At 37.2% G+C, this 24,621-nt stretch overlaps 1 protein-coding gene across 3 annotated transcripts in view; it reads left to right on the top strand.

Annotated features, from left to right (window-relative positions):
• Positions 1–24,621, top strand: part of psq (BTB-domain-containing protein pipsqueak) — a 52,866-nt gene that overhangs the window by 26,138 nt on the left and 2,107 nt on the right. For 2 of the 3 annotated variants that reach the window (XM_018009621.2, XM_018009620.2), the window contains exons 3-6: positions 20,747–21,595; positions 21,923–22,061; positions 22,822–23,364; positions 23,455–24,108. In XM_018009621.2, the coding sequence (XP_017865110.1) occupies positions 20,747–21,595; positions 21,923–22,061; positions 22,822–23,364; positions 23,455–24,108 (2,185 nt within the window). The remainder of the gene's footprint in view (positions 1–20,746; positions 21,596–21,922; positions 22,062–22,821; positions 23,365–23,454; positions 24,109–24,621) is intronic. The other variant, XM_018009622.2, reaches the window with a different exon arrangement.

The raw sequence follows: 24,621 nt of genomic DNA, 5'->3' as shown, positions 1-24,621 counted from the left end.
TGTTGCTTTTTCTGTAATTATTATTTTATAATCAACTTATTAACGCTGCTGCTTGCTCCCTCTGCCACATGCCGCAATGCGTGTTGCCTCTGCGCCATAGACTAAAATTCAATTAAAAATCTCTAGTGTGTGATGGTTTTTCTTTCTTTTTGTCTTATGTTCACATTCTATTTCTTATTGAGGTCTGCTTCTCTTTCTCTCCCTCTCTCTCTCGTGCGCGCTTAGCTGGCCCCAAAAATATGTATGTGCGTGTGTGTGTGCTCTCATATGTTTTCGCCATTTGTTACTATGCTGACCGGTAATTAGTCTTTGAATTTAATACAAATTTCCTCAAATGCGTGCAGCTAATGGTGTTTAAGTTGGCAATTCGCTGATGGCCAAGTCAATGAGCCAAGTTAGAGGAAGATTTAATATATGAAAATAACTATATGTGCTTAAGTGCCTAGGACAGCTATGAAAATAGTAAAAGCTTTCAAGAATTTTGTAAAAAATAATAAGATAAATAATACTACAATAATTTAAATAATAAATGCATAAATTAAAAACCTGTATTTAGTAAATCAAATAATTAATTTATAAGATAATACTATAAAGCATAGTAGAAATAATAGAAATCATATGTTTCAAGTAAATCTATAATATTACATAAAGCAATCGTATATGGAATATCCTTAATATTCTAGCCCTTTTTTTCCTTACCTAATCTTTTTACTTCCTATCTATATAAAACCAACTTGCCATTTTGAGACCAGTGAAATTTTGTAGAAATCTCAATACCATATACATATATTCTACTTAATAAATGCGAATTCATAAAATATATTGATCTATGTATAAATATCTTCATTTTATCTATTTTTATCAACTAAATACTAATCTATTTCGATTTATCGATCATTTATCTTACTTCTTTCGTTCTGCTCTTATCGGTCAGTCCTCTATGCAGTCAGCATTCCTTTATATATTTATATATCTATATGTATGTACCCCTATAATATTTCAATAATCGATTAGTTATGTATATGTGTGTGTATATGCCCTGAAACCAAAATGAGCTCATCCCAAAACACGTCAAGTCTCAGCCCCCTCGCCAGCGCCTCAAAGAGCTGCTCCCAAAAAAAAACAATCCACAGATTTGTGTGAACACAAAAAGCGATTTCAAGCGAAATCAATTCATAAGCTTATGTAATCGTTTTACAATTTTTGTTTCTGTTTTCGAATCGAGATTGTATAATATTTACGAAATATATTTTGTCTTTGGTTCCAATACATATATCTACGATATATAATTAATACTAATTAATCACACGAAAACCGTTTTTTTATTTTTGCCGAAATATTTAACTTGTGAAATGCCAAAATAAAACAATTTGCAGCAGCAACTATATAACTATAGTTATATATATATATATAAAGAAAGATATATATATATGGTTAAGGCCTTGAACTTGGTTTGATGCCCAAACTTTGATCATTAACTATATAATTCACTTCTTCATTTATTACAATGATGCTTATAATTTTGTTAGTTTTCTATAGGCTCAGATCTCATTATATACAATGGCAAGAAACTCATTAGACCTTGAAAATCATATATATATAATGTATATGTATATATCCAGCTGAGGCCTGAAATTATGGCGACATACGTTGTGCAAGTGCGTAGAATTAATTACCAAAAAAAAAAAAAATTAGAAAAAATAAAAGTTGAAATAGAAATAAAAATAATATAAAGTGCGGCTCCCATGACAATTAAAGTCCTACGCTTCTAGGTAGGCAGCATTTAAAGAGCTGAGTTATATACATATACATACATAAATATATATGTATACCTGTCTTTATGGCCCGGCACATTGACTTTACAAGCCGCTTAGGTGCTAAAAAAAAAGACAATAACAAAAACAATTTATATAAGAATAGTGTAGAACCTTCCGTGTTTTGTGTCTTTTGTCTGATTGCGATCGCTTTTCAAAAAAAAAAAAAAAAAAAGTAGTGGAAGCAGACACAAATGACTTTCAATTTTACTTGCCACAGTTTTCAGCTTGTGGTTGCAACAGGTTGCGGCCAGTTGAAAATGAGGCAGGTAGCCAAACTGCTCTTTTTTTTTACACACATTTCTTTTCTTTTCATGCTTCAAATAACACTATCCAACAGGTGAGGGGATCTTACATTGGTTCATGAGGAACTTTTCGAATTGAATTAAATAAATGAATGAATAACTAAAATTTATTAAATTATTTAATATTTAAAAATATAAATAATTTAAAATATAGAAAAGGCATTTATAAAAATTTAGTTTAATTTAGTTTTAGTTTCAAGAGAACATTTTCTACTACCTACTACTACTTGAGTAGTAGACTCAAAGCTTGCTACTACTCTAGCTTTAAGCACTTAAGATTATTTTCTATGGAAGTAGCTGGATACTACAATTAGTAGATACTACAATTAATACTAATTATACTAAGTTTTACTACTTTCAACTTTATCTGGTACTATTTATACTACTTCCTACTACTAATTTTTGTACCTTATGTGGTGCTATTTGTAATATTTTGTTGTACTTCATCTGGTTCTATTTATACTACTACTACTACTATTACTATTACTACTTTTTATACATTATATGATAGTATTCATACTAATTGCTACTACTACTTTTCGTACCTTATCTGGTACTATTTATACTATTGTTAGTCAGTTTGCTACCTTTTATGTTACCATTAGTTACTACTAATATTTTCATTAGATATTTTATCTATTTTATATGTTTTTTATACTACCTTTTACTAAACTCTACTTTACTCTAAACTCCACTACTTTAGCTATCATTAACTATACCACTTTCTACTACTTTAGTAGCTCCCATTTATACTACTTTACTCTACTTAATACTACTTTTGCATCTGCAATTTTTACAGCTACTACTTTTACAACTCTCGTATCTTTAAGTACTCCAGCTATTAACATTTAGGGTGCACTTTACGATCTTTGCAACTCCTGCTGATCTCTCTTGCTTTACTACCAAAAATTCTGTTCCCAACTGATAACCAAATCAGTTTGATTGGGCATTTTAGAGCCGTAATGGCGATAACAATGCAATATCTTGTTGCACAGTGTAGGACGACGCCTTAGACTGGAAATTAGAAGTCGCCAGCAGACGCAGCGACCCGCTGCGATATGTGTATTAAAAGGCTGAAGAACCTGTTTAACAGTCGGGGCCAAAAACACGTTTTCCTTGCTCTCCTCGGCTCTCTTGTCCTTGCTTTGAGTCTTAGATATGGTGGTACCAAGGCCTCCTGCCTGCCTGCCTGCCTGGTTGCCTCCTGGTTTGGTCGTTTGGCCATTTGGCTGGCTGCACTTTTCAAGGTTATTTTGATATGTCTACGCAGACGCGCAATTTACGAGCAGACCTTGACCTTGTCTGGCTGGCTAAAGGCCTATTCGATCCTGTGCTCTACGCTCGTTACCTTAACATATTTTGTTTTTGTTTTGCCTATTATTGCAGCAGCATCGCCTCGTCTCCTCCTGCCTTGGCCTTTGCTAGCTTTGCTAGCTGCTCTTGCATAATTTATGTCTGGCAAACTAGGTTACACACATGTGAGTCTATGTGTGTGTGTGTGTGTGTGTGTCTAGGCCCTGTTATCAAACTGGCTCACAATATGCGCACGTCTCTCTTTCTCCTGCTCTTTCTTACCCCTTTTACAACTTTTACTGTTTGTTTAGTTGTTGTTGTTGTTGTTGTTGCGTCTGCTATTCGCGTGCTTCTTTCTTATTTGATTTTTAGGTTTTTCTCTTGTTCTAGTTCGTGTTCCTCCTCTGCTGCTGCTGTTGCTACTGCTTCTTCTTCTTCGTCTTCTTTTACTTTTTGTTGCCTTGACGTTTGGCGCATTTTCAAACGTTTTTCTTGCTCTTTTGATTAAATTTTATGTGCACACACTTACCTACATTTAAGTGGCTAAAAGCAGGCGCGGCGCGGGGGCGTGGTCTGGCCAACTGTCTGCGTCTTTACGTATGTGTGTCTATGTATGTTTGTGTGTGTGTGTGTGTGTGTGTGTGTGTAACGTATATTCCTGTTGCTTTGAAACGAGTTTTTCCTGCACTTGCTTTTCCACATCTCCTTTGTGTGTTTGTTGTTGTCGCGTTTTCTTTAACAACATCGTCGTCATCGTCGTCGTCTGTTATTGTCTTTGTTGTTGTTGTACTTTTACTTATTTACTGCTCTTTGGCTCTTTGCCTTTGCTTTTCGCTGCTTTCCACCTTGTTTCTCCCTTGTCCCCTCTCGCTCTCGCTCTCTCTCTCTCCTTTTGCGTTTCGTCTGTTTGTGTCTCGCATATGTTTACCTTGAATACGTCCTTGAAGATTTGTCTTATTTTCGTTTTATATTTTGTTTATAGCCGTTTGCTGTTGTTGCTGTCGCTTTTGTTGTTGCTTCGTTTGCTTCTTCTTGCTGCTCTGCTGCTCTGCTTCTTCTGTTGTGCCTTGTCGCCCAATTCGGCTGCTTGTACTTTAAGTGGGTCGTCGAGATGCCCCACATCTTTACCTATCTCTCTCTCTCTCTCTCACACTCTCCTGCTCCTTGCCTCTTACGGGGGCATTCTTCATAGTTGAAATTCCTTTTGGCATTATTAGCGCATGCTGCAAAGTTGTTGCTATTGTTGTTGCAGGTATTACTACTCCTTGAAGTATTCTCTCCCGCATTTCCTGCATATTTCAAATATTTGTAGTTTGTGGAAGTCGTCATACTACAGTCACCTGTTTAACATCTGTGTATTTATCTGCTATGAACTCTTAGCTTATTTATCTTTATTAAATGACTTTAAATAAGATTTCAGAAATGAATTAAGATCAATATATGGATTGTGTGAATCTTTATTTAAAATGTAAAATCTGACTTTGATTAAATATTTAAAAAATGAAAAAATTGTGTTTAGCAGTTGGAATATTTTTTATAATTTCTTTTTCATATTATTTATTTTATTTACTTATTTATATATACAATTTATATATAATATGTAATATATAATATTTATATATAATTACAACATAATAATATTTTTTTTTATTAATAATTTATTTAGTGTATTATTTTATACAATATAATATATTATTTATGTGATACTAATTACTAATATTTTTTTACTAAATTGCTTTTATTTATTTCCGATTGTTTTTATGTTTTAAATATTTTTTATATATTTAAAAAAAAATTTTTATGTATGTTTTTTTTTTTAAGTTTTTATTTTTTTTATTTTTGATATATTTTAAATCAATTAATCTTAACTGGTAAATTTTCAAAAAACAAGACATAAGCTATTTTTCATTTATAATCTTAGCCGAAGATATCTTCTTTAATGAATGATCTCTCTCTCTCTCTCGCTCTCCCCTCTCTCTCTCTCTCTCTCTCTCTCTCTCCCTCTGTCTTTGTATGTTATGATCAAATACCCTCTTTAATTTATGGATATACTTGCTCGAGGGGCCTATTCGAAACACTTCTGAGTCCATTCACTCTATGCTCTATGATTACTCAATTGTAGCTTAAAAGAATTAACAACAAATGCTATAAATAACACTTTTGCCGGTTGTTGTTGGTGTTGTGGCTATTGGCCATAATGTGTAAGCCAACACTTGAGAATCATAACAAGGGGAGAGAGAGATGGAGAGGTGGAGAGGGGAGAGGGAGCATTATAGTAATGTGGTTAAGAAAAAAAAACCAGTAAAGTTCTCGTTCGACTCTTGGCCATTGCGCTGGGCTCTGCTACGTAGCTGCCTATTATTAACTTGGCTACTTGGCTTGGCTACATTACTGTTTTACTGCCTGGCCATAACCATGACTTCGACTTCTGCTGCCGCTGCCGCTGCCGCTGCCAGTTGCCGCTGTTGCCTTAGCTGCTTTTGCTTCTGGCTGCTTGAGTTGACTTGGCTCTGACTTTGAGGTCAACAAACAGCTGCTGAGCTGGGAAATCGACTCGCTGTGGTTAGCTCAAGTCATGCGTTTTAGCCATAGTCACACACACTCGCACACACACACATATATACACATACGTAGCCGCTTCCAGCCGGCTTCGACAAACTGGTTTCTTATGGCCAAAAAAAAAAAAAAAAAACAGTCAAATAAAATAAAGTTTCTCAAGCGCTTGTGGCCGGCTTTTATTTTTACTTGTTTTTTTTTTTTTTGTCTTTCTTGTTTTTCAGTTTAGTTCGCACGTTTTTTATCCGCATTTCGTATTTTATTTTTGATCGCTCTTTCCTCTGCTCGTTTGGTATTTTGAGTGATTTCTGAATCTGATTCAAACAAAAAGTAAAATGTTTCCGCTCTTCATAAATTGTATTGAAAATAAGTCTATTAAATATTTGCCACAGCGGAAGTTCAACTTCTTTAAGCTGATCTCTTTTATTCCAATATATATATGTATCTTTTGCTTATGTGTAGGTATCGTATGTATCGTTTGTATCTTTGTATCGTTTGTATGTACACATATCTTTATCAATTTATTGTATTACCTTGTGTGTGTTGTTTTTCCTTCATCGGCTTCTGGAATCGTAATGTTCTTATTTTGTGCTCGCACACCAAATGAATTTCAATTTCTTGCTCAGCTCAGCTCAGTTCAGTTGAGCTTTACATATATAGCTATATATCAGACAGTTATGTACATATATATAAATGTAAATATGTATATATATTTTTTTTTCACAAGACCATATTGTCTGCATGTATTATACATAAGTTCACATTATACACTTTAAGTTATAGAGGTATTTTTGATTATAGGAAGAGCTAGGGAAATTATAAAATTTAAAAGTCGATAAATTATTTTGATGAATAAATAGAAGTCAAAACTGTTTAAGGAATTTGATTTAATTATCTTTTAAATAACTTTAAATTATAGCTAAATTAGTAATCAATTATATCGAAGAAAATATCGCTGTTTATGCATAACAAACGCCGATTAGTTTTAGATCAATTATCGATAAATAAATGTGCTGTAGTTGAAGGGCATTTCGGCTTCGTTTCGAGTCAAGTTGTTCTTTGCTAGGAAATTGCTCTGTGGACTGTGTTGGCTGCTTGTATGTGTGTTTGTGTGTGTGTGTGTGTGTGTGTCGTTTTGGTGTGACTGTCAAAGAATACAATTAACATAATTTACTTACCAGCACCAATACCAACGCAACAGAGACACGTGTAGCTGAATAAGTCGAGGAAGAAGAAGAAGCAGCAGCCAGCACGACAGCCTCGTCTTGGGTTTTGCAAGTTTTAGCAAATTTAGCAAAATTTACGGGCCCCTTCAAGGGGGCCAGCTGCTGGGGCAGGTGCTGAGGCATGAGGAGGTTTGGGGCTGCTTGTGATGTTGCACAGTTTGTGGCAATTTGTAGGTGTTTTGCAGCTCGTTATAGCTGACAGCTGTTGTGGTTATTTAAGTTGAGAAATCGATTTGGTAACCCACAAAAAAAAAAAACACCAAAAAAAAAAAAAAAAAAAAAAAAAAAAAAGAAAAGTTTCAGTTTCCTTTCGATTCTAGGAACAGCTTTGACTTTGTATTACAAGTCGAAAAAGTATCGCCTTTGCATAACCGATAAGCAGCTGTAAAGTTGAAAGCTTATCAGCTGCCACAGAAAGTTTGCATTGTAATCAGGGGGAAAATAAAATACTAAGGGGATTTTAAGGAATGAACGAAGTGTGAATGTTTTAACTGAGAAATCTTTAAATACATCCAGAACTTGAATATTTTGCTCGGTATTTTCTAGAAGTCTCGTGACTTATTATTTATTATATAAAATTGAACACATATCAAAGAGCATTATTATATTAAATTGTATTAAACTATCCAAGTACCTATGCATATTTTATTTTAATTATTATTATTTTATTTTATTTTTATTTTACATAAATCTTGAACGGTTTTTATTGAAAGGAAAAAATCGAATTTTATTTTATTTTAATTTTTTTTTTTACCCAAAAATTTCTTGTTTAATTTGCATTTCTAAACTTTATTTTACCTACTATATTTTAAAATATAATTAACAATTTAGCATTGCAATGCATTACATATTTAATATGAAAATGATTATACCCCTTGTAAGAGTATTTGAAAATTTCTTTTTATAAATATTTCATTGGGTTCGAGCGCAATCTGTTTAGTTATGTGGGGAGATATCGCATATAAAAATCAGCAAGAAAAAGTTCCAATCACTTTTATTTTTATACACAAATATATAAAGATATATATATATATATATATTATACATACAGACATATATGTTAAGTATATATGCATTGCCTTTGGATTGCGTGTTTACTTTCAAAAAGAAAGAAAGTTGTTGAGGTATATATGTACATTATGTATATACATATATACTATATTTGGTTGCCCAAAAATCTGTTTGGGGCACATTGCAAAAAACTATAATTTGCAATGCAAAAACTCTCAAAAAACGAAATATGTATATTTATATAAAAGTACATATGTTTATATATGTATATCTAAAGGGACATTGGGTATACCCATGAAACGCATTTGGTTATATTTATTTGGTTTGTTTTTCTTTCTTTTTTTTTTGAGTTCAGTTTTCAGTCTGTTGTTTTACATATGTAAATTTATGCATATCTAAGTTTTGGTTACTATATATAAGTATATATACATATATAGTCTGCACATACAAATAAACTGTCGTTGCCATATCTCTGCCTCGAAATCTGCATAAATGATGATGATTTTATTTTTATTTTATTTGTTTTTTTTTTTTCTTTCTTTCGCTTGGGCTTTCGTCATTTGAGTTGTTCGCTTTTTTTGTTTTTATCCAACTTCTTATGAATGTGAAATATATACGTAGCATACACATACATATGTATGCATGTATGTGTGTATAAATTGTGCTCCAGAGATTGTGATTGCTGCTGTGTGAGGTCCTCGCTGTTGCTGGCAGCCCGAGGGAGAGTTTGCCTTAGCTTTTGGATTTGGACTCGAATTGAAACTTTTGGTAATTTATATGATTTGTTAAGGTTTTGGGTTTTTTATTTTACTCTGCTATGTGCCTAGCCAGGGGAGAGATTGAAGATTGGCATAAGTGGCTGAGTTAGAGACAGCAATTATATTATTTTATAATTACTTATTAAATTAATAAAACAATATAAAACTCATTTATGTTAAACAAATAAATTTAAGCTCATAGAAAGTTATAAAGTTTATTAATAAATTTAATTTATTTATTTTGTAAAATTATAATTTAAGTACTTTACAATATTTTCATAGCCTACTTCGTGGCAGCTGCCCAACTTTGATATAAAATACAGGGTATGCTGCAGTCGATCAAGCACATAACCAGTTTTGATTTATACTGTTTTGATTTTTGCATAAACAGCGCCTCTTCAGTGGATTTCCAGTCGTGTTCCAGTCTGGAAATATTTTTTTATTATGTAGTTTGCTTTATGGAATTTTTCGCAAGATTTTTTTTTTTTTTTTTTTGGTTTAAGTTGCTGGATTCTATTTAGGCTAACAGCGGCTATCCAAAGGCATGAAACCATAAAAATGGCAAATTAACCGTGTGCCTGTATGCGTGGCTGTGTGTGTGAGTGTATGTAAAACCTTTTGCTAGGGAAGCCACAGACATAACAAAATAACAGCAAGACACATACAGAGACAAACACACACACACTCACACACACACATATCAAGCTGGCTCAGCTTGGAAATGGCACGTTTTGAGGTTCGTCCAAGTCCAATCAAGCGGCGACGCCATCGTCGTTGAGTGACTGACGCTGACGCTGACGTCGCCGCTGCGTCGCACTCGGCGCCCCTCAACAACAGCGAGGCCATGCTGGCCTGCTGGCGTTGCTTCAATCAGCGACAGCGACGGCGTCGCAGGCAGCCTAGCAATTTATCCAGCCATGCATATTAAGCCTCACGATTTGTATTTGCCCGTCTCTTTCCCTCTTTCCCTCTCTCCGTCTGTCTGTCTGTGTGAGTCAGCCTGCGCTGCAGTCGCCAAATCCCCTTTTTGCCTGTCACACGCTGTCGTCGACGTCGCCCTCTCCAGATCTCTGTCTCTCCCTCTCTCTCTTCTGTAGCGCAATGTATGAGCATGTGTGTGTGTGTGTGTGTGTGTGTGTGTGTGGATATGTGAGAGTTCAATTTCAGTTCAGTTCAACGCGCCGCACAGTTCTATTTGAGTTGATATTGTTTTATAAGTTTTCAATTCAAGCTTGTCGTTGTGGTTGGTCTACTGTTTCTTCTTCTTCTTCTTGTTCAATAAACATGCCAATATGTCCGTCAGTATGTCCATTGTCTGACTCTGTCCTATCTAAATGACCAAATGACTAAATGACTGGAATGGTCAGCATTTCCTGTGGGCGCCATAGCGCCGTCCCCCTCTCTCTCTCTTGCTGACCGAGGTGTTATTGTCAATGTTGTTGTGCTCTCTCTTGCTCCTCGCATTGAGTTTGCATATATTAAGCTTTGCATAATTGAAGCTTTGATTTGAAATCATTGAAAACGTTTATGGAAATGGATGGGCGGGCAACACTCTCTAGTGGTTACCTTGTCACCATTCTCTTTGAAGTTAAATATTTACTGGAAATGTGAAATCTAATTTAAGGAGAGAATATCAGATGATGAAGTAGAAAAAATGTATGCAAGTTATATAGTACATATATAAAATATAATGAAATTCATATGAAATTAATTAACTTTCTCTACTTCGTTTTTATTTATTAAATACAAAAATTTGTAAATTTTGTAGAATTCCTTTTTTTTTTTTTTAAGTTTTTAATTTGATATTGGTCTAGATGAAAAGTTAATTATTAAGCGTCCATTTGTTCAAATTTAATATCTCTCTGCCTCCCTCTCTCTCTGTCTCTCTCTGATATTCTCCCCCCTACAATTTAAAGTCAACCAACTGCATTGATGATTATTTCCTGTCGCCAGCATCAACAAGTGAAGCTCAACTCTTACAGCTCTCCCTCTTTTTCACTCAAAAACACATACACAAGCACATACACTCTTATATGCTTAAACGGTAAAATGCTTATTTTTGGTCGTGAGTGGCCGTTACCGTTATCCTACGTGGGAGCAGCTGCTATTGCTTGTCTGGCTAGCCATTTAACAGCTGCTTAACATACATTTCCACTGCACAAGTTCACATGTGGCTGTGTGTATATATGTGCGTGTGTGTGTGTGTGCGAATTAAATCGGCACTTGTGCAACTTCTCAGCTGGTGCCCGCTTTAACTCCACATGTTGTCTGTTCCCCTCTGTGGCCACCACCCTTCCGCACTACATTGTCCGTTTTACTTTCTGGCTGCGTCTTCCTGTCTGAGACGGCAACCAGCGTCTTATGTGTCGTATTTTTTTTCCTCTTTCTATATTTTCTTTTGCTCTCTTAGACAAGGCTATAAAAATTGCTTAGTTCTTAAAGCTTTTTGCGCCACGCTTTGTGCGCTGCCGCTGCTGCTGCGTCTGCTTGTCTGGCGCGTAGTTGTTATAGCTGCCTCTCTCTCTCTCTTACCTTCCCACATTGCTGTCCCCCCTCCCACTCTCTTCTTATGTCTTTATCACATCTTCTCGTATACGCTACCCACACGTTATTTGTTTTGTCGACGTCGGCGTCGCAGTCGCCGCTGCTGCGGCGGCTGCTGCTGTTGTCGCTTTACTTTTTCTCTGCTTGTATTTTATTATTATTATTTTTCGCGTGATTCTGTGTTTTGCTCGGCAGTTTCTTTGGAAAAATTCAACTTTTACTTTTTTGTTTTCTTTTATGTATTTGCCTTCTGCCGGCTTGTGTGCGTACGTATGTGTGTGTGTGTTTGACTTTGAGCATTTTTTATGATTATATTTTTGTTGCTTTTTATATATTTTTCATAGCGTTTTTTGTTTTGGTCGCCGCGTTTACCGCTCGTTGTGCTTTGTGCCTTATTTTTGTGCCGGCAAGTGTTCTCCCTCTTCGCCCTCTTCCACTCGTCGTCTCACTGTCTATCAATTGAAATGTTTTTTTTTTATTATTTCTGTTTAACATTTTTCTCAATATCAAAAGTCGCGTTTTACGTTTACGTTTTACGTAGCGCTTTTGTTTGCGTTACGACGTTACACATACTCACACATACGGCTCAACACTTGATTCATTCATACATTTTCACTTCTTGCGCGCATGTGTGTGTGTGTATGTGAGTGAGTGTGTGAAGCATTCGCCGGCCGCTTTCAATCTAAAATTGCGTTTTTCCCTTTTTATTATATGTATGTTCGTGAGTGTGTGTGTGTGTGTTTTTGCCAACGCTTTCGTTCGTTTGACTTTCTTTATGACTGTGCTCTGCCGCTGTTGCCTCTGCTGCTGCTGCTTTTGTGTGTTGATGTTTTTATTGCTTCTCATTTTTTATGATTGAAGGTCGTTTGTTGGCGTTGCCCTGCTTTTGACTTTACTTCGCATACAATTTGCTGTTTACATTGCTAGTTTAGCCTGTTAACAGTTTGACATGAATTGTAACTGGAGCTGGGATTTACCATACTATTTGTTTGCCGCACAATTATGTGCAGTTAATTGCGCATCTTTGAAAGCTTTCAATTTGTACAGTTGATGTTGATTATGTGCTTTCCATACAATTTCTTTACCGGCACGCTACAATATTCCAAGTCTGTTAATTTATTACAAAAATACGCGCATACATCGATGTATATCTGTGTGTATGTATGATTGTATATAAATACATACGCATACAAAACTCATTAATATGCGTTTGTAGTTTTGTACACCTTTCCAGTCACAACAACAGCAACAAAGGCATATAATGAAGCTATAAAAGCAAACGAAACGTCGAAAAAAGTTCAATAAACTTTTTGCTGCTAGCGTCCACTGTAGCTGCTGCTTCTTCATCACTTTTTTTTCGCTTGGACATTAGTTGGGCTCAACTCTCTCGCTCTCTTTGCTTGAAAGCACCCGCAGCAAAGCTACGCTCAACACTCTGCACTCTTCACTCCCCACACTCGACTTACCAGTATTCATTCGCTACACTCATTCGGCACTCTTCACTCTACCATTTACCATTGGTTAAATTCGCTTCGCGTGTAAGTCTCAATCAGCACTTGAGCAATTCCGTAATTTACTTGCGCACCAATTTTTCGTTGTTCGTTTGCCATTTTACTTCTCCTTTTTCAGATTTACTTCTTTTTTTTTTTGTGAATTGCAATAGATTTTCTGTTAAAAGACGCTTCCTCGAAAGGTTGCTCTTTATCTCAATTGTTGTGCGCCGTTCTAAGCTGTTGTTTAATTTAATTAACGCTGACCATCGTATTTTCCCAGCCAATACACACACACACATAGACACACACATAGACACACACGTAGACACACTTGAGAGCTTTCAAATTGCTACAATTTTCGTTTTGTCATTAGGATTGATTTCTTGTCTTGCTTTGGTAATTACCGTTCAAATTGTTGCTTCGCCTCGTGCGCTCTCGCTGTCTATCTCTTTTGCTCTCTAGTGCTAAATACTGTCGATCTCTGTCTGTCGCGTGTTGATGATGAGCCATTCACATCATTTGAACAGCATCTGAGCAACTCAACTGGTTTGGTTCCGCTTTCGAAAAAAAGCTCCAAAAGCTAATAGCGTGCACCTCTGGAATTCTTTAAATACACACGCGCAAACACGCACACACAAACAGACACGCACACATAAATAAATATGAATACATCTATAGTATATATTATTAACAAACACGTCTCAAGCCTCTTTTTATTGTCTTAAAATTAATTTATACATTTTTAACTAATTTGCAAATTTTCTCTTTTCTGTCTCGTTACAGGTAAATATATCGACAGCAACAACAACAACAACAAATACCACAAAAACCACAAATATTTGTCTAATTGGCTTATTTGCAGTAAATACTTTTTAGCTGTTTTGAAGCTATTAAAAGCTTGAACAAATTTCAACATTTACTCTAAAGCTATTTTCTTGTCTTTCGTTGGTGACGTCAGCTTTGTAAGTCAGAGTCTAATTAGAGTGTGGTGCGAATGCCAGTTAGAATTGTAAAGGGATGTGAACATGGCGCTTTGAATAGGTTTCTGCCCATTGTAACTGTATTAAACTGAATATCAATGCAATTTAAATGCTTTTATCTGATATATTTTTATAAGATCACAAAAAGTTAATGGAATTTAATGATATACAATAATAAGTAAAAATCCAGTATGAATAATTATCTAAATTCCGGAGGATCCAGATTCGATTGGCTTAATTGTAATATACCCTGTGTTGGGTTCTGTATTTATATAGTATGAAGATAACCAGGCTCGGCATTACTTCTATAGCTTCAAATTTAAAATCTAAATTAACCGATTTGCATTCTCCCTCGCTTACTCCCTCTCCCTCTCCGTTCACTCACATATGTGACACGCAACAATTGTGTTAATATGCAAATGTCGTAGATGTTTTGCTCAATGCCTTTCACGCCCCCAAAGAACAGCTCCAAAGCTCCTACAGGAGTCGAGCTCGTTGTTTGTCCTATAGATGCCAATAATCGCTGCTGTGTGTAAAGTGAAAAAAAAAAAAGAAAACCGAAGCAAATTCAACGTTCAAAAGCAGCTCATTTGCATGCAATTATTTGACGTTATGACAAAAGCTACAACGCCCAATCCTCAACCCCCAACTTTCCGCCACCCCTAAACAAAAGAAGAAAAAAAACGTAACTGAAAGCTAAAAATGCGACATGTACTCGAATTTCAATATTGATGCCCTGTAATTTGCTACAAAAATCAGCATCAATGGACATTTCATCAGCACAAAGCAGCAGCTAAAGCAAAAAAAAAAAAAAAAAAAAAAGTAAGGAAAAATAGGAAAATGGAAAAACCTTTTGGAAAAAATTCAAGCACATAAATGACAAATGCACGCAGAACTCGAACTCTAAAGGAGAGAACCCAGCCGAGGAGCTCGAGCAAAAAAATGCTAAATGAAATGAAATGAAATTACGCTATGCTCCACAGCTCTTGCTGTCGTCCTCACTCGCCGCTCGCGCTCTCGTTCTCCCCCCCGGTCTGCTCTCTCGCTCACTCAGTCGCGCTCTATGTGCATGCAAATGCTGAAATTTTAAACCCTTGAATGTGGCCATTGTCTTTGATAGGTCTGTGCAGCGCGCTTCCTGGGAACCTGCTGCCCATGTTTACCAACCCCTCCCACATCTTTGTCGACCCGCCCTCCCCTCTCCCCCACAGCCACTGCCCATTTGCCAACTGGGTTGTAAGTAAGCGCTTTTAACCATATTTTATTTTTTATTATTATTTTTTTTTTGTGTTAATTTTTTGTTAGATTTTTTTTTTTCGCCTGTGCCCCGTTTCTTTTTATTATTATATATACATATATATATATATATATATATATATATATATATATATATATATTTTTTTTTTTTTTTTTTGTTTCTTGTCATTCTTTCGCTCATTTGTTCGCTCGCGATATTTTCGCTTGTGTGTGTTTTTTTTTGTTTTGTTAATTGTATTTAGTTATTGATTTTCTTTTTCAGTGCAGTTTTGTGAACTTTATAAACAATTAAGCGCATAACAAAATTATTTTTATGATATTATTTTCTATTGTCAGGGAATTGGATGTTGAATGGAATAAAAAAGTCTGCTTAATTTGGTTTAGTTTTGTGCAGGGAACAAACATGTTTGGATCTATATTAAAGAACAAAAAATAGAGCAATACATCTTGTTTATACGTAGATCTCTGCTTATTGTTTATCCTAGCTTTGTTTAATATTGACTGATAGCATAATTTTTTGTATGAGATTCATGTCGATATATCTACGAGTTTTACAGTAAATTTTTAATATCCTACCTGTTTCTAATTCTATTATATAATCTTCCACACAACTAGAACTAGTTTATTCTTATATAATCTTCCACATAACTAAAACTAGTTCATTCTTTAAAAAAAAAAAAAACTCCATATGACACTTTTTTCGATTATATTCAAAAGGATAGATAGTTTCATCCGTTCCGGCTAGGAAATGCAATAGTTGTCAAATTGTGACCTTTTGTCAGGGCTGACTGGCTGGTCGGACTGCATTTATGGCTTAGACAGCTTTGTGCCTTTGGTCAATTCTTTGCAAATTTTTGCTTCCTTCCTGACAGTTGAAGCTGCTGCCTCAAGTCCCCAGCCCCCAGCACCCAGCACTCAGCCCCCCAGCGTTTCCTCTGGCCCTGCCACATTTGCAATCATTTGTTTTTTTCCTTCAGCTGCTGTCGCACAGCTCGGTTTTCAGCTCGGTGTGTTGGCTTTGTTCCACGTTCTGGCCAGGCTTTGGGTTTTGGCTTCTGCTTTAGCCATTGTGACATTTAAGCTATATATCACTCATACGCAGCGTTGGCGCTTCATTTTCATGCACTAATTGCGTTAGAATTTCAATGGAGATTTGTGCTTCAGCTTGTCCCAGCCAGTCCTTGTCCTTGTCCCTGCGCCAGCTCCAGCTCCAGCTTCAGCTCCAGCTCCAGTTCCAGTTCCAGTTCCAGTTCCCGTTCCAGCTCCAGTTGCTGGTCTCTTAACCCGCTTTGATTTGACTTTGGTCACATGCAGATTTTTGCTCTTCTTCTCTTTTATTTTTTTTTTAATTGGAACTCGCTCGCAGCTCGATTCCCATTGCTGATAATCGAAGCCGGTCGGGCGGTGGGCGTGGCTCTGCGCACTGATTTTTGTTTCATCTCTGTGTGTGTTAGTGTGTTGGTTTTTTTTTTCTCATTCTGATTCTCTCAACGGGAAGCCAGGGTTGCTAACTGCCATTTGTAACAGTTTTTTTTTTCTGCCTTGCAACCTTTTTTTTTCCTCTTTTATTTTTTGTGTACATAAACCCAAGTCCAAGTTTCTCTTTGCCCCGTTGTGACCTGGCCATTAGAGTGTCAGTCGACGTCGACGTTGACGTCGGCAACGTAATTAAAAACAAGAAATGCTAAACAAGAAAAAAAATCATACACAACTAGAAAATTACAAAACAAGAAAAAGACGAAGAAGGGAAGAAGAAGCAGAGGGAGGAAAAATTGTGCCAAGAAACTGGGCGAGTCCTTCGAGCTGGCATCTTGGGCCGAGAGGCCCGTAAATTTATTTAAATTTTGTGCGTCGAACTCTTTTTTTTTTAACGTTGATTTTGCCACATTTTTTGTTTGTTTTTTTTCTTTGGAGAGTACTCTAGCGTAGATAAGGGTAGATTGCATTGGTAACTAGATTTGTGGCAGAATTAGAGAAGGGAATAGCTGAAAAATTGAGGGGAGAGGATATATAGTTGAATGGATATTTTTTTAAAATAAAGTATAAAATAAATAAATATTAATGCATATTTCACTCAAATAATCATTAGGTTAAATATTAAAATATAAATAAAAATTAAATTAAAAAAAAATATATATTTTATCAAATTTTATAAACTGAAAAATTAAAAAATTAATGTATAATAATATTTTCAATATTTAAATAAATGTACCAAAATATTTTAAATTAAAAAATGAAAAAACATAAATAATAAAATGTGAATTTTAAAATTTTAAAAGAATAAAAATACATTTTTTTTTTTAGTTTTATTTATTTATTTTTTCTTAAACCCAAAGTAAATCCATGATTTTGATAATATTTTTATTTTGATATGTTTGTAATATATTCATATATTTATTTATTTGTGCTTAATGAATATATTTCTGTATACATATTTAGTTCGATTCTTCATTCGCATAGCTATAAATATAATATGCTCTTCTATCATACTCTAACTTCCTTTGAAGCCCTTTGACCCTTGTCACGCCACAAATCCTCTTGTTGTTGAAGTACGTGAAACGAAAGAAAAATCCGATTCTTAGCGCCAACTCAAAGATTGAGCAAAGAAACCGAAGGAATGGGCTGGAACGAAATAAAGCCTGAGTAGAATCTGTCCTAGTTCTATTTTTTTTAGTTTAAAGTGAATAGACATTCATTCGATTATAAAACTTTATTGAATTACTTAATAAATAGCTAAAATCAGTTAAGGAAATATAATAAATATAAACTTTATTGTAATATTTAATTTACTCCCTTAAATCTCTGTCTCTCTCTTTCTTTCTCTCCATCTTTCTCTCCATCTCTCTCTCTCGATCTCGCGCTGTTAAGTAGATTTTCATTCGACTCGATCAAACGTTGTTTCACTCCCATAATTGTGTATTTTCTTGTTATTTTTAATAAAGTGCCGAGCGACGTGAAAATATAAAAAATGCAAAAGACGACGAAAAGAAAAGCCAAAAAAATAAGAAAGAAAAACGGCGAGTTGCTGCTGAAAAAGTTGCGTAAATTTGTTATGTGTTTTCTTATTATATTTTTTTTTTTACAATATTTTTTTTGTTACCCTTTTTTCTTCGGCTTGTCTTACTTATCGTTTTGCTGTGTTTTTTTTTGTTGTTGCTGCTTATTTTGTTAACTTTAATAAATAAATAAGGCGTGGGCATTGCCATGACCACAAAATACAGTAGGACGAGCGGCTGTGGGGAGTAGGAGTGCCAGGGGCAGCGGCAGCGGCAGCATCCATCCGCAACCCTTGCCAAGCAATCATGCATCCTTTACATGCGCCGCCACACTACGCCGCAGCGCGCTGCCAGCCTGCGCTCTGGCCCCGTAGTTCCGTTTCCGGCGCCAGCCATTTGCATCTACAGAAAGACGAAAAAAAAAAACGAGAGAAAAAACAACAACATTTTCTTTCATTTATTCGAAGGTTCTGCGACACCCACCCACCCACTGTCCCTCCCTCTCTCTATATATATACATACGCATACATATATTTATGTCGTGTCGAAGAAGAAGAAGCAGATGAGATTTCTTTTGCTTTTTTAAAGAAGAAAAAACACGCACACACACACACACACAATTCTGGCAACTGGACTTGCAATGGTCAGGCTATTGCTGGTTGGGTCAAAAAAAAAAAAAAAAAAAAAAAATACACAGAAAAATAGGAAGGCTGCTGCCAAGAGTGGGAGGAGACAGGAGGGGGTCTGGTTGGCCGGTTGGTCGGTTGGCCGGCTGGGTCTCTGCTGTAACGGGTACACAAATTTTTATTCAACCTACTCAATTTTTCGCCTTAATTTCTTTTTTGTTTCTTCGACTGCCAAGGGACACCGCAGCCAAGAGGCGGTAATAAGAATTTTTTCTTTAGTTCTTACTCCGTCTCGCTCTATCTCTCTGTCGTTCTCTCTCTCTCTCTCTCTCTCTTACTGTTGCTCTTGCTCTGTCAGCCATTCTCTCCACCCTTAAGTTTGCCTACCGTCCCTCCTCCCCTGGAGCTCCGCTTCCACTTGCCGCCTTCTGTGCGTGTGCGCCGGAGTGTTTTTTCCGTATTTTTAATTTAAAATACGAAGCATAAAAAAAAAAATAAAAAACAAAAAAATTTTGCTGAAGAAAATATCAAATGCGCTTGGGGTTGAGTGCGGCTCTCTGAGGCTGGTAAGGGAAAAAAAATTGAAATAAAAAAAAATATATATGTATATGTATATGTATAAAATGAATCCCAACGAAACGAAACGAAAAGAAAAGCATCTCCGTCGCACTGCTTAAAAGAAAAACTTCTGAAGTAAATATTTGTCTGTCCAATTGCTGCGACGGGCAACTGCCAACTGCACTGCCCATCACGGAATGTGCTTGGTCAGCGGGGAGGTGGGTGCGGGTCAACCGAGTGGGCGTGGGCCAACTGGACTCAGTTAGTGACCATGCCAAATGGACCCAAGCCCAAGCCCAAGTCCCAGCTCCTCTCAAAGACAAACGCCAGCCGTAATGACTGAACCCAGCCCCATTTCAAGCTCTAGCTCTAAGCCAGAAAAAAAAAAAACAGCCCAGCTTCTTTTTTTTAGTGCTGCCTGTCTAACTGACTCTTGTTGGACAGTGTAGGTGCCAAATAAAATGGGCGTGGTTGAATTTAGGCGACACTTTGAGGCGCAGTCAAATATATTCGGCATTTTTCCAGCAAAAATGGGCTAGGGATGTATCTATCTAGATTTGGAATAAACAAAGTTTAGGTTTGTGTTAGATAAAGATAAAGGCTGGGAAGAAAGACTGATGAGATGATAGAATTAAACAGATAGAGAAAGAGAGAGGGAAAGAGAGATGTTTATCAAAAGAAGTTGAATAGAAAGAAACAGAAAACAAGAAAAGAGAGCACAAGAGAGAGATACATCAAGGAAATAAGAGGAGAGAGAGTGAGAGACGATGAACGGAAGGACAAGATAAAATAAATATGGGCAGAACGAAAAGAAACAATGCCAAAGGAGATAGATAGAGAGGAAAGATAAGATATCGATGTATTTCTTCTTATGGATAGACAGACTATCTCTGTTTACAATAACTAGATTTTCCTATCTACCATTATATTTCTTCTTTCCTAGGTATTTGAAGAGATGCCGAGTAAAAGAAGAAGAAGAAGTGGAGGAAGAAATATGGAGGCCATGGAAGAAAGCTCAGTAAGAGAGACAGAGAAGATTAGAGACTAGGAAACTAGAGAGGTTCAAGAATTGAAATGAAGATTAAAGAATGGTGGATGAAGAATGAAACAAATGGGATTGAAATAAAGTGAAATGTAAACGAAGAGAGCGAATGACCGTAAGAATGAGAATGAGAGAGACTAGCTTGAAAAGAGATAAGAAATTTGAGTGCAAAGTGAAATGGGACAGATTTCTAGCGCTTTTCTCCTTTTCAATAGATTCAATTAAATTTAATTGTAAGTGATTTGCCTTTATACTAATTGATCCATTTTTTAAAATGTATATTACAGGGTCTGTTGCGCACCGCGGAGCAATTGAAAATCAAAGGACTGTGCGAGCCGGCCGAGAATGCGGACGATTTGAATGACGCTGCATCGGCGATAATCACTGTATCGGAGAACATACAGCAGGCGGTCGTTGGCAATATTGTGAATGCGAGTCTAGTGTCTGGTGCTCCGTCGCCCACACTCGAGCAGCAACAGCAACATCATCAGCAACAGCAGCAGCAGCAACAGCAGCAGCAGCAGCAACAGCAGCAGGAGCACCAGCAGCAGCAATTGGTGAATAGTGCGCTGCTGGCCCAGCATACGCTTGCCACCAGCAGTGGCATACAGTTGGCGGCAGGGCAACAGCTGTTGAGCAATACAGCCGGCGGCGGCAACAGCAGCAGCAGCAACAGCACTAGCCTGCAACAGTTGCAGCAGCAGCAGCAGCAACAGCAACAGTTGCAGCCAACGCCGCGTAAATCGCGACTGCGTAAACGCTCCAAATCGCCAGATTTACAGCTACAAACACAATCGCAGCAGCAACAGCAACAACAGCAGCAGCAGCAGCAACAACAACAACATCATCATCATCCACAAACGATACTCATCCAGGGACAGAATCAAACATCGATCGTGAGTCTGCAGCAAACGGCCGACGGCAATTATATACCAGTTGCAACAACTGGCGACGACTCCGATTGCGATAATAAGCCGCAAAAGATTTGCAAGACAGAGCAGTCGGTGGCCTCGCCGGCATCCAACTCGTCCACATCGAATAATGCAGCGGGCGTGAGCGGCCAGGCGATTGTGACACAAATTGTAGTAGCGCGCGACGGAAAAGATAAAAATATGACTAGTTTAGGCATGGGCATGGTAAGTGTCGCCGCAGCGCGTACAAAGCTGCGTGCCGCGTCGCGTCCCTTTCTCTCTCTTTTTGTATTTGTCTCAGTCTCAGTCTCAGTCTCAATTCAAATGAACAATCAATCAAACAATCTGTTAATCAATCAATCACTCAATCAGACTCAATGACCCACATAGAGCACTCTCGTGTTGCTCTATCTCACTCACACACACACACACACACACACACCCACATCATATATTTGGCGAGCCGTGTTTTAACATATATTATCTCTTCTCCTCCTCCTCCTATTACCCTCCCCCACTTGCTCACTTGCTCAACCTCCTACCCATCTGCAGAACGGCGGTCTGTTGGGCGTGCCCATGGGCTTTCTGGACTTCACACCGGAACCACCAGCACCATCGGCCACACCAGTCACCGTTACGGAACACGTCGATCTATCGTGCAACCCCAGCACCGACACACGCGATCTATCAAGTGAGTTTCTGGTAGAGTGGTAGAGATTTATTCATAGGGCTAAGCCATTATATGGAGTTTACGATGTGTATTGGGGCAAAAGTTTTATGTCTATAAGTATTACTATAGTATTTAATAGATTGTATTAATTGAGAACGATTATTATTATATTATATATATTACATACATATCATAAAGCTAATAAAATATTTTACAAATTCATAAGTATACGATAAAAGAATTTGATTAATCATAAGTAAATCTGATGAGCTTTTGGTGTAGCTAAATAAAAAATTGCCTTATCATCACTTTTAGTTCAAACTGCTAAAACTCCTAAATGGTAAATTATATAAAGAACACGTATTTATTAAGATAAGTTATTTAAAAGGCTATTTTAATTACAATTAACCACGAAAATATATTTCCTATTTTTTTTTTTTTTTTTTTTTTTTTTCGTTTTATATTGAATAGTTTTACAAATTTTAGAATAGATTTTTAAAGTTTTCTAAACTAAAAATAATTTAAATTTTTACTAAAAATAAAAGGTTAGGTATTTGGATTTTTTTTATTTTTATTTCTTTTTATTTTGAGCAAATGCGCAATAAATAAATTTGTTTAAAGCAAATAAGTTTTGGTTTATTGTATAGCAAACTAACATTAACTAAACATTATATATAATTAAGTTAAGCCAAAATTAAATAGTTTAACATATTAAGTAGAAAATTCAATTTGTAAAGTCTACAAGCATAATAATTGTTTTTGTTTTTTTCTCTCTTTTTAGATCCCACCGAACAGCTCGACATAGACAATCATTTGGCTCAGCAAATCCATCGGCTCGATCAATCTCCCATGCACTCGATAGCGCACCATCATGCCACCGGGGACGAGAGCAACTCGAATCTGGTGCAGCATATCAAGAGCGAGGTAATCGAGGCCAAGCATCTGGCTCATGTGCAACAGCAGCAGCAGCAACAGCAGCAGCAACAACAGCAGCAGCAGCAACAACAACAACAGCAGCAACAGCAACAGCAGCAACATGCAGCACATCATCATCAGCATTTGCACGCTCAGCAATTGTTGGCGCAAAGTCAGCAGCAACAGCAACAACAACAGCAGCAGCAGCAACAGCAGCAGCAGCAGCAACAACAGCAACACCAACAGCAGCAGCAGGCGGCGGTGCATGCAGCACAGCATGCAGCGCATGCCACGCATGCGGATATTGGTGGTGCCACCGTCATGGAGATTGATCCGAGCCAGATCAAGCACGAGCCGGGCATGATTATAACGCCAGAGATTGTCAATATGATGTCCACCGGGCATATGGGTAAATAAGCAAATAGCAGCAGCAACTCCATATTAATATTCAATTTTATTAATTTTAATTTCTTTTTGCTGTTTTTGTTTCCCCCTTTAGACATGTACAACTCGGATACGAGCGAGGACTCAATGATGATCGCCAACGGTTCGCCGCACGATCAGAATGAGCCGCATTATACGAATTTGGATCAGCAGCACGGCGGCCTGGGTGGCAGCGTATGCGGCCCCGGCGCCGGTGGTGTTGGCGGTGGTGGTGGTGGTGGTGGTGGCGGCATTGGTGGTGGTGGTGTTAATGCTGGCGAGAAAGGTCAGTTTAATGGTCCCAAAGCTTGGACACAAGATGATATGAATTCAGCTTTAGATGCATTAAAGACCCAAAACATGAGCCTGACGAAAGCATCTGCCATTTATGGCATACCATCAACGACCTTATGGCAGCGTGCTCACCGTTTGGGCATCGAAACGCCTAAGAAGGAGGGTGGCACCAAATCGTGGAACGAGGATGCCCTACAGAATGCCTTGGAGGCATTGCGTTCGGGTCAAATATCGGCTAATAAAGCATCCAAAGCGTTTGGCATACCCTCATCGACGCTCTACAAGATAGCGCGTCGGGAGGGCATTCGGCTGGCGGCGCCATTCAATGCCGCACCAACCACGTGGACGCCCGAGGACTTGGAGCGTGCATTGGAGGCGATACGCGCTGGCAATACGTCTGTACAGAAAGCAAGTGCCGAATTCGGTATACCGACAGGTGAGTTTCAGTCGTTTCCAACGAAGTCAGGCCCATCTGTCATCTGCCGTCTCGTCTGCCGTCTCGTCTATCACAATTTGTGAGCTCTTGCCTAGTGGTTCGTTCTACTAGCTACTCTTTAAGGTGTAACTGTTGTTATTCATATGTTTTATAGGCATTTCTGTGCCTATCGTTGATTTCTAGAGACTGTGTTAATTGCTTGCTCGTTACTTTTTATGGGAATACTTAATGATATTCCTTATAATCTACTCCTTGGTGTTTCTACGCACGTTGACATTGAAGTGTCATTTGATATCTTATGAAAACTCCACCTAGTAACTTGTTTCTATGCTCTATCTATGCTCTATTGATTCAAACTCGATATGTTTGATTGTATTGACTGGAACTCCTCGACGTTAATCTGTCACTCGCTGCTTTCTATAAACTGAGTCTATATATAAACTGAGTCTATATATGAGTCTATATATTCCCTGAGGGAAGTTTTTCTGTCTTTTACTGTCAGACTTATATATG

Source organism: Drosophila arizonae, chromosome 5 (assembly GCF_054131065.1).
Source record: "Drosophila arizonae isolate 15081-1271.41 chromosome 5, UAZ_ARI_1.0, whole genome shotgun sequence".
Classification (NCBI taxonomy): domain Eukaryota; kingdom Metazoa; phylum Arthropoda; class Insecta; order Diptera; family Drosophilidae; genus Drosophila; species Drosophila arizonae.
The sequence above is the reverse complement of the archived record's forward strand: the minus strand, read 5'-3'. Positions and strand labels throughout refer to the sequence as shown.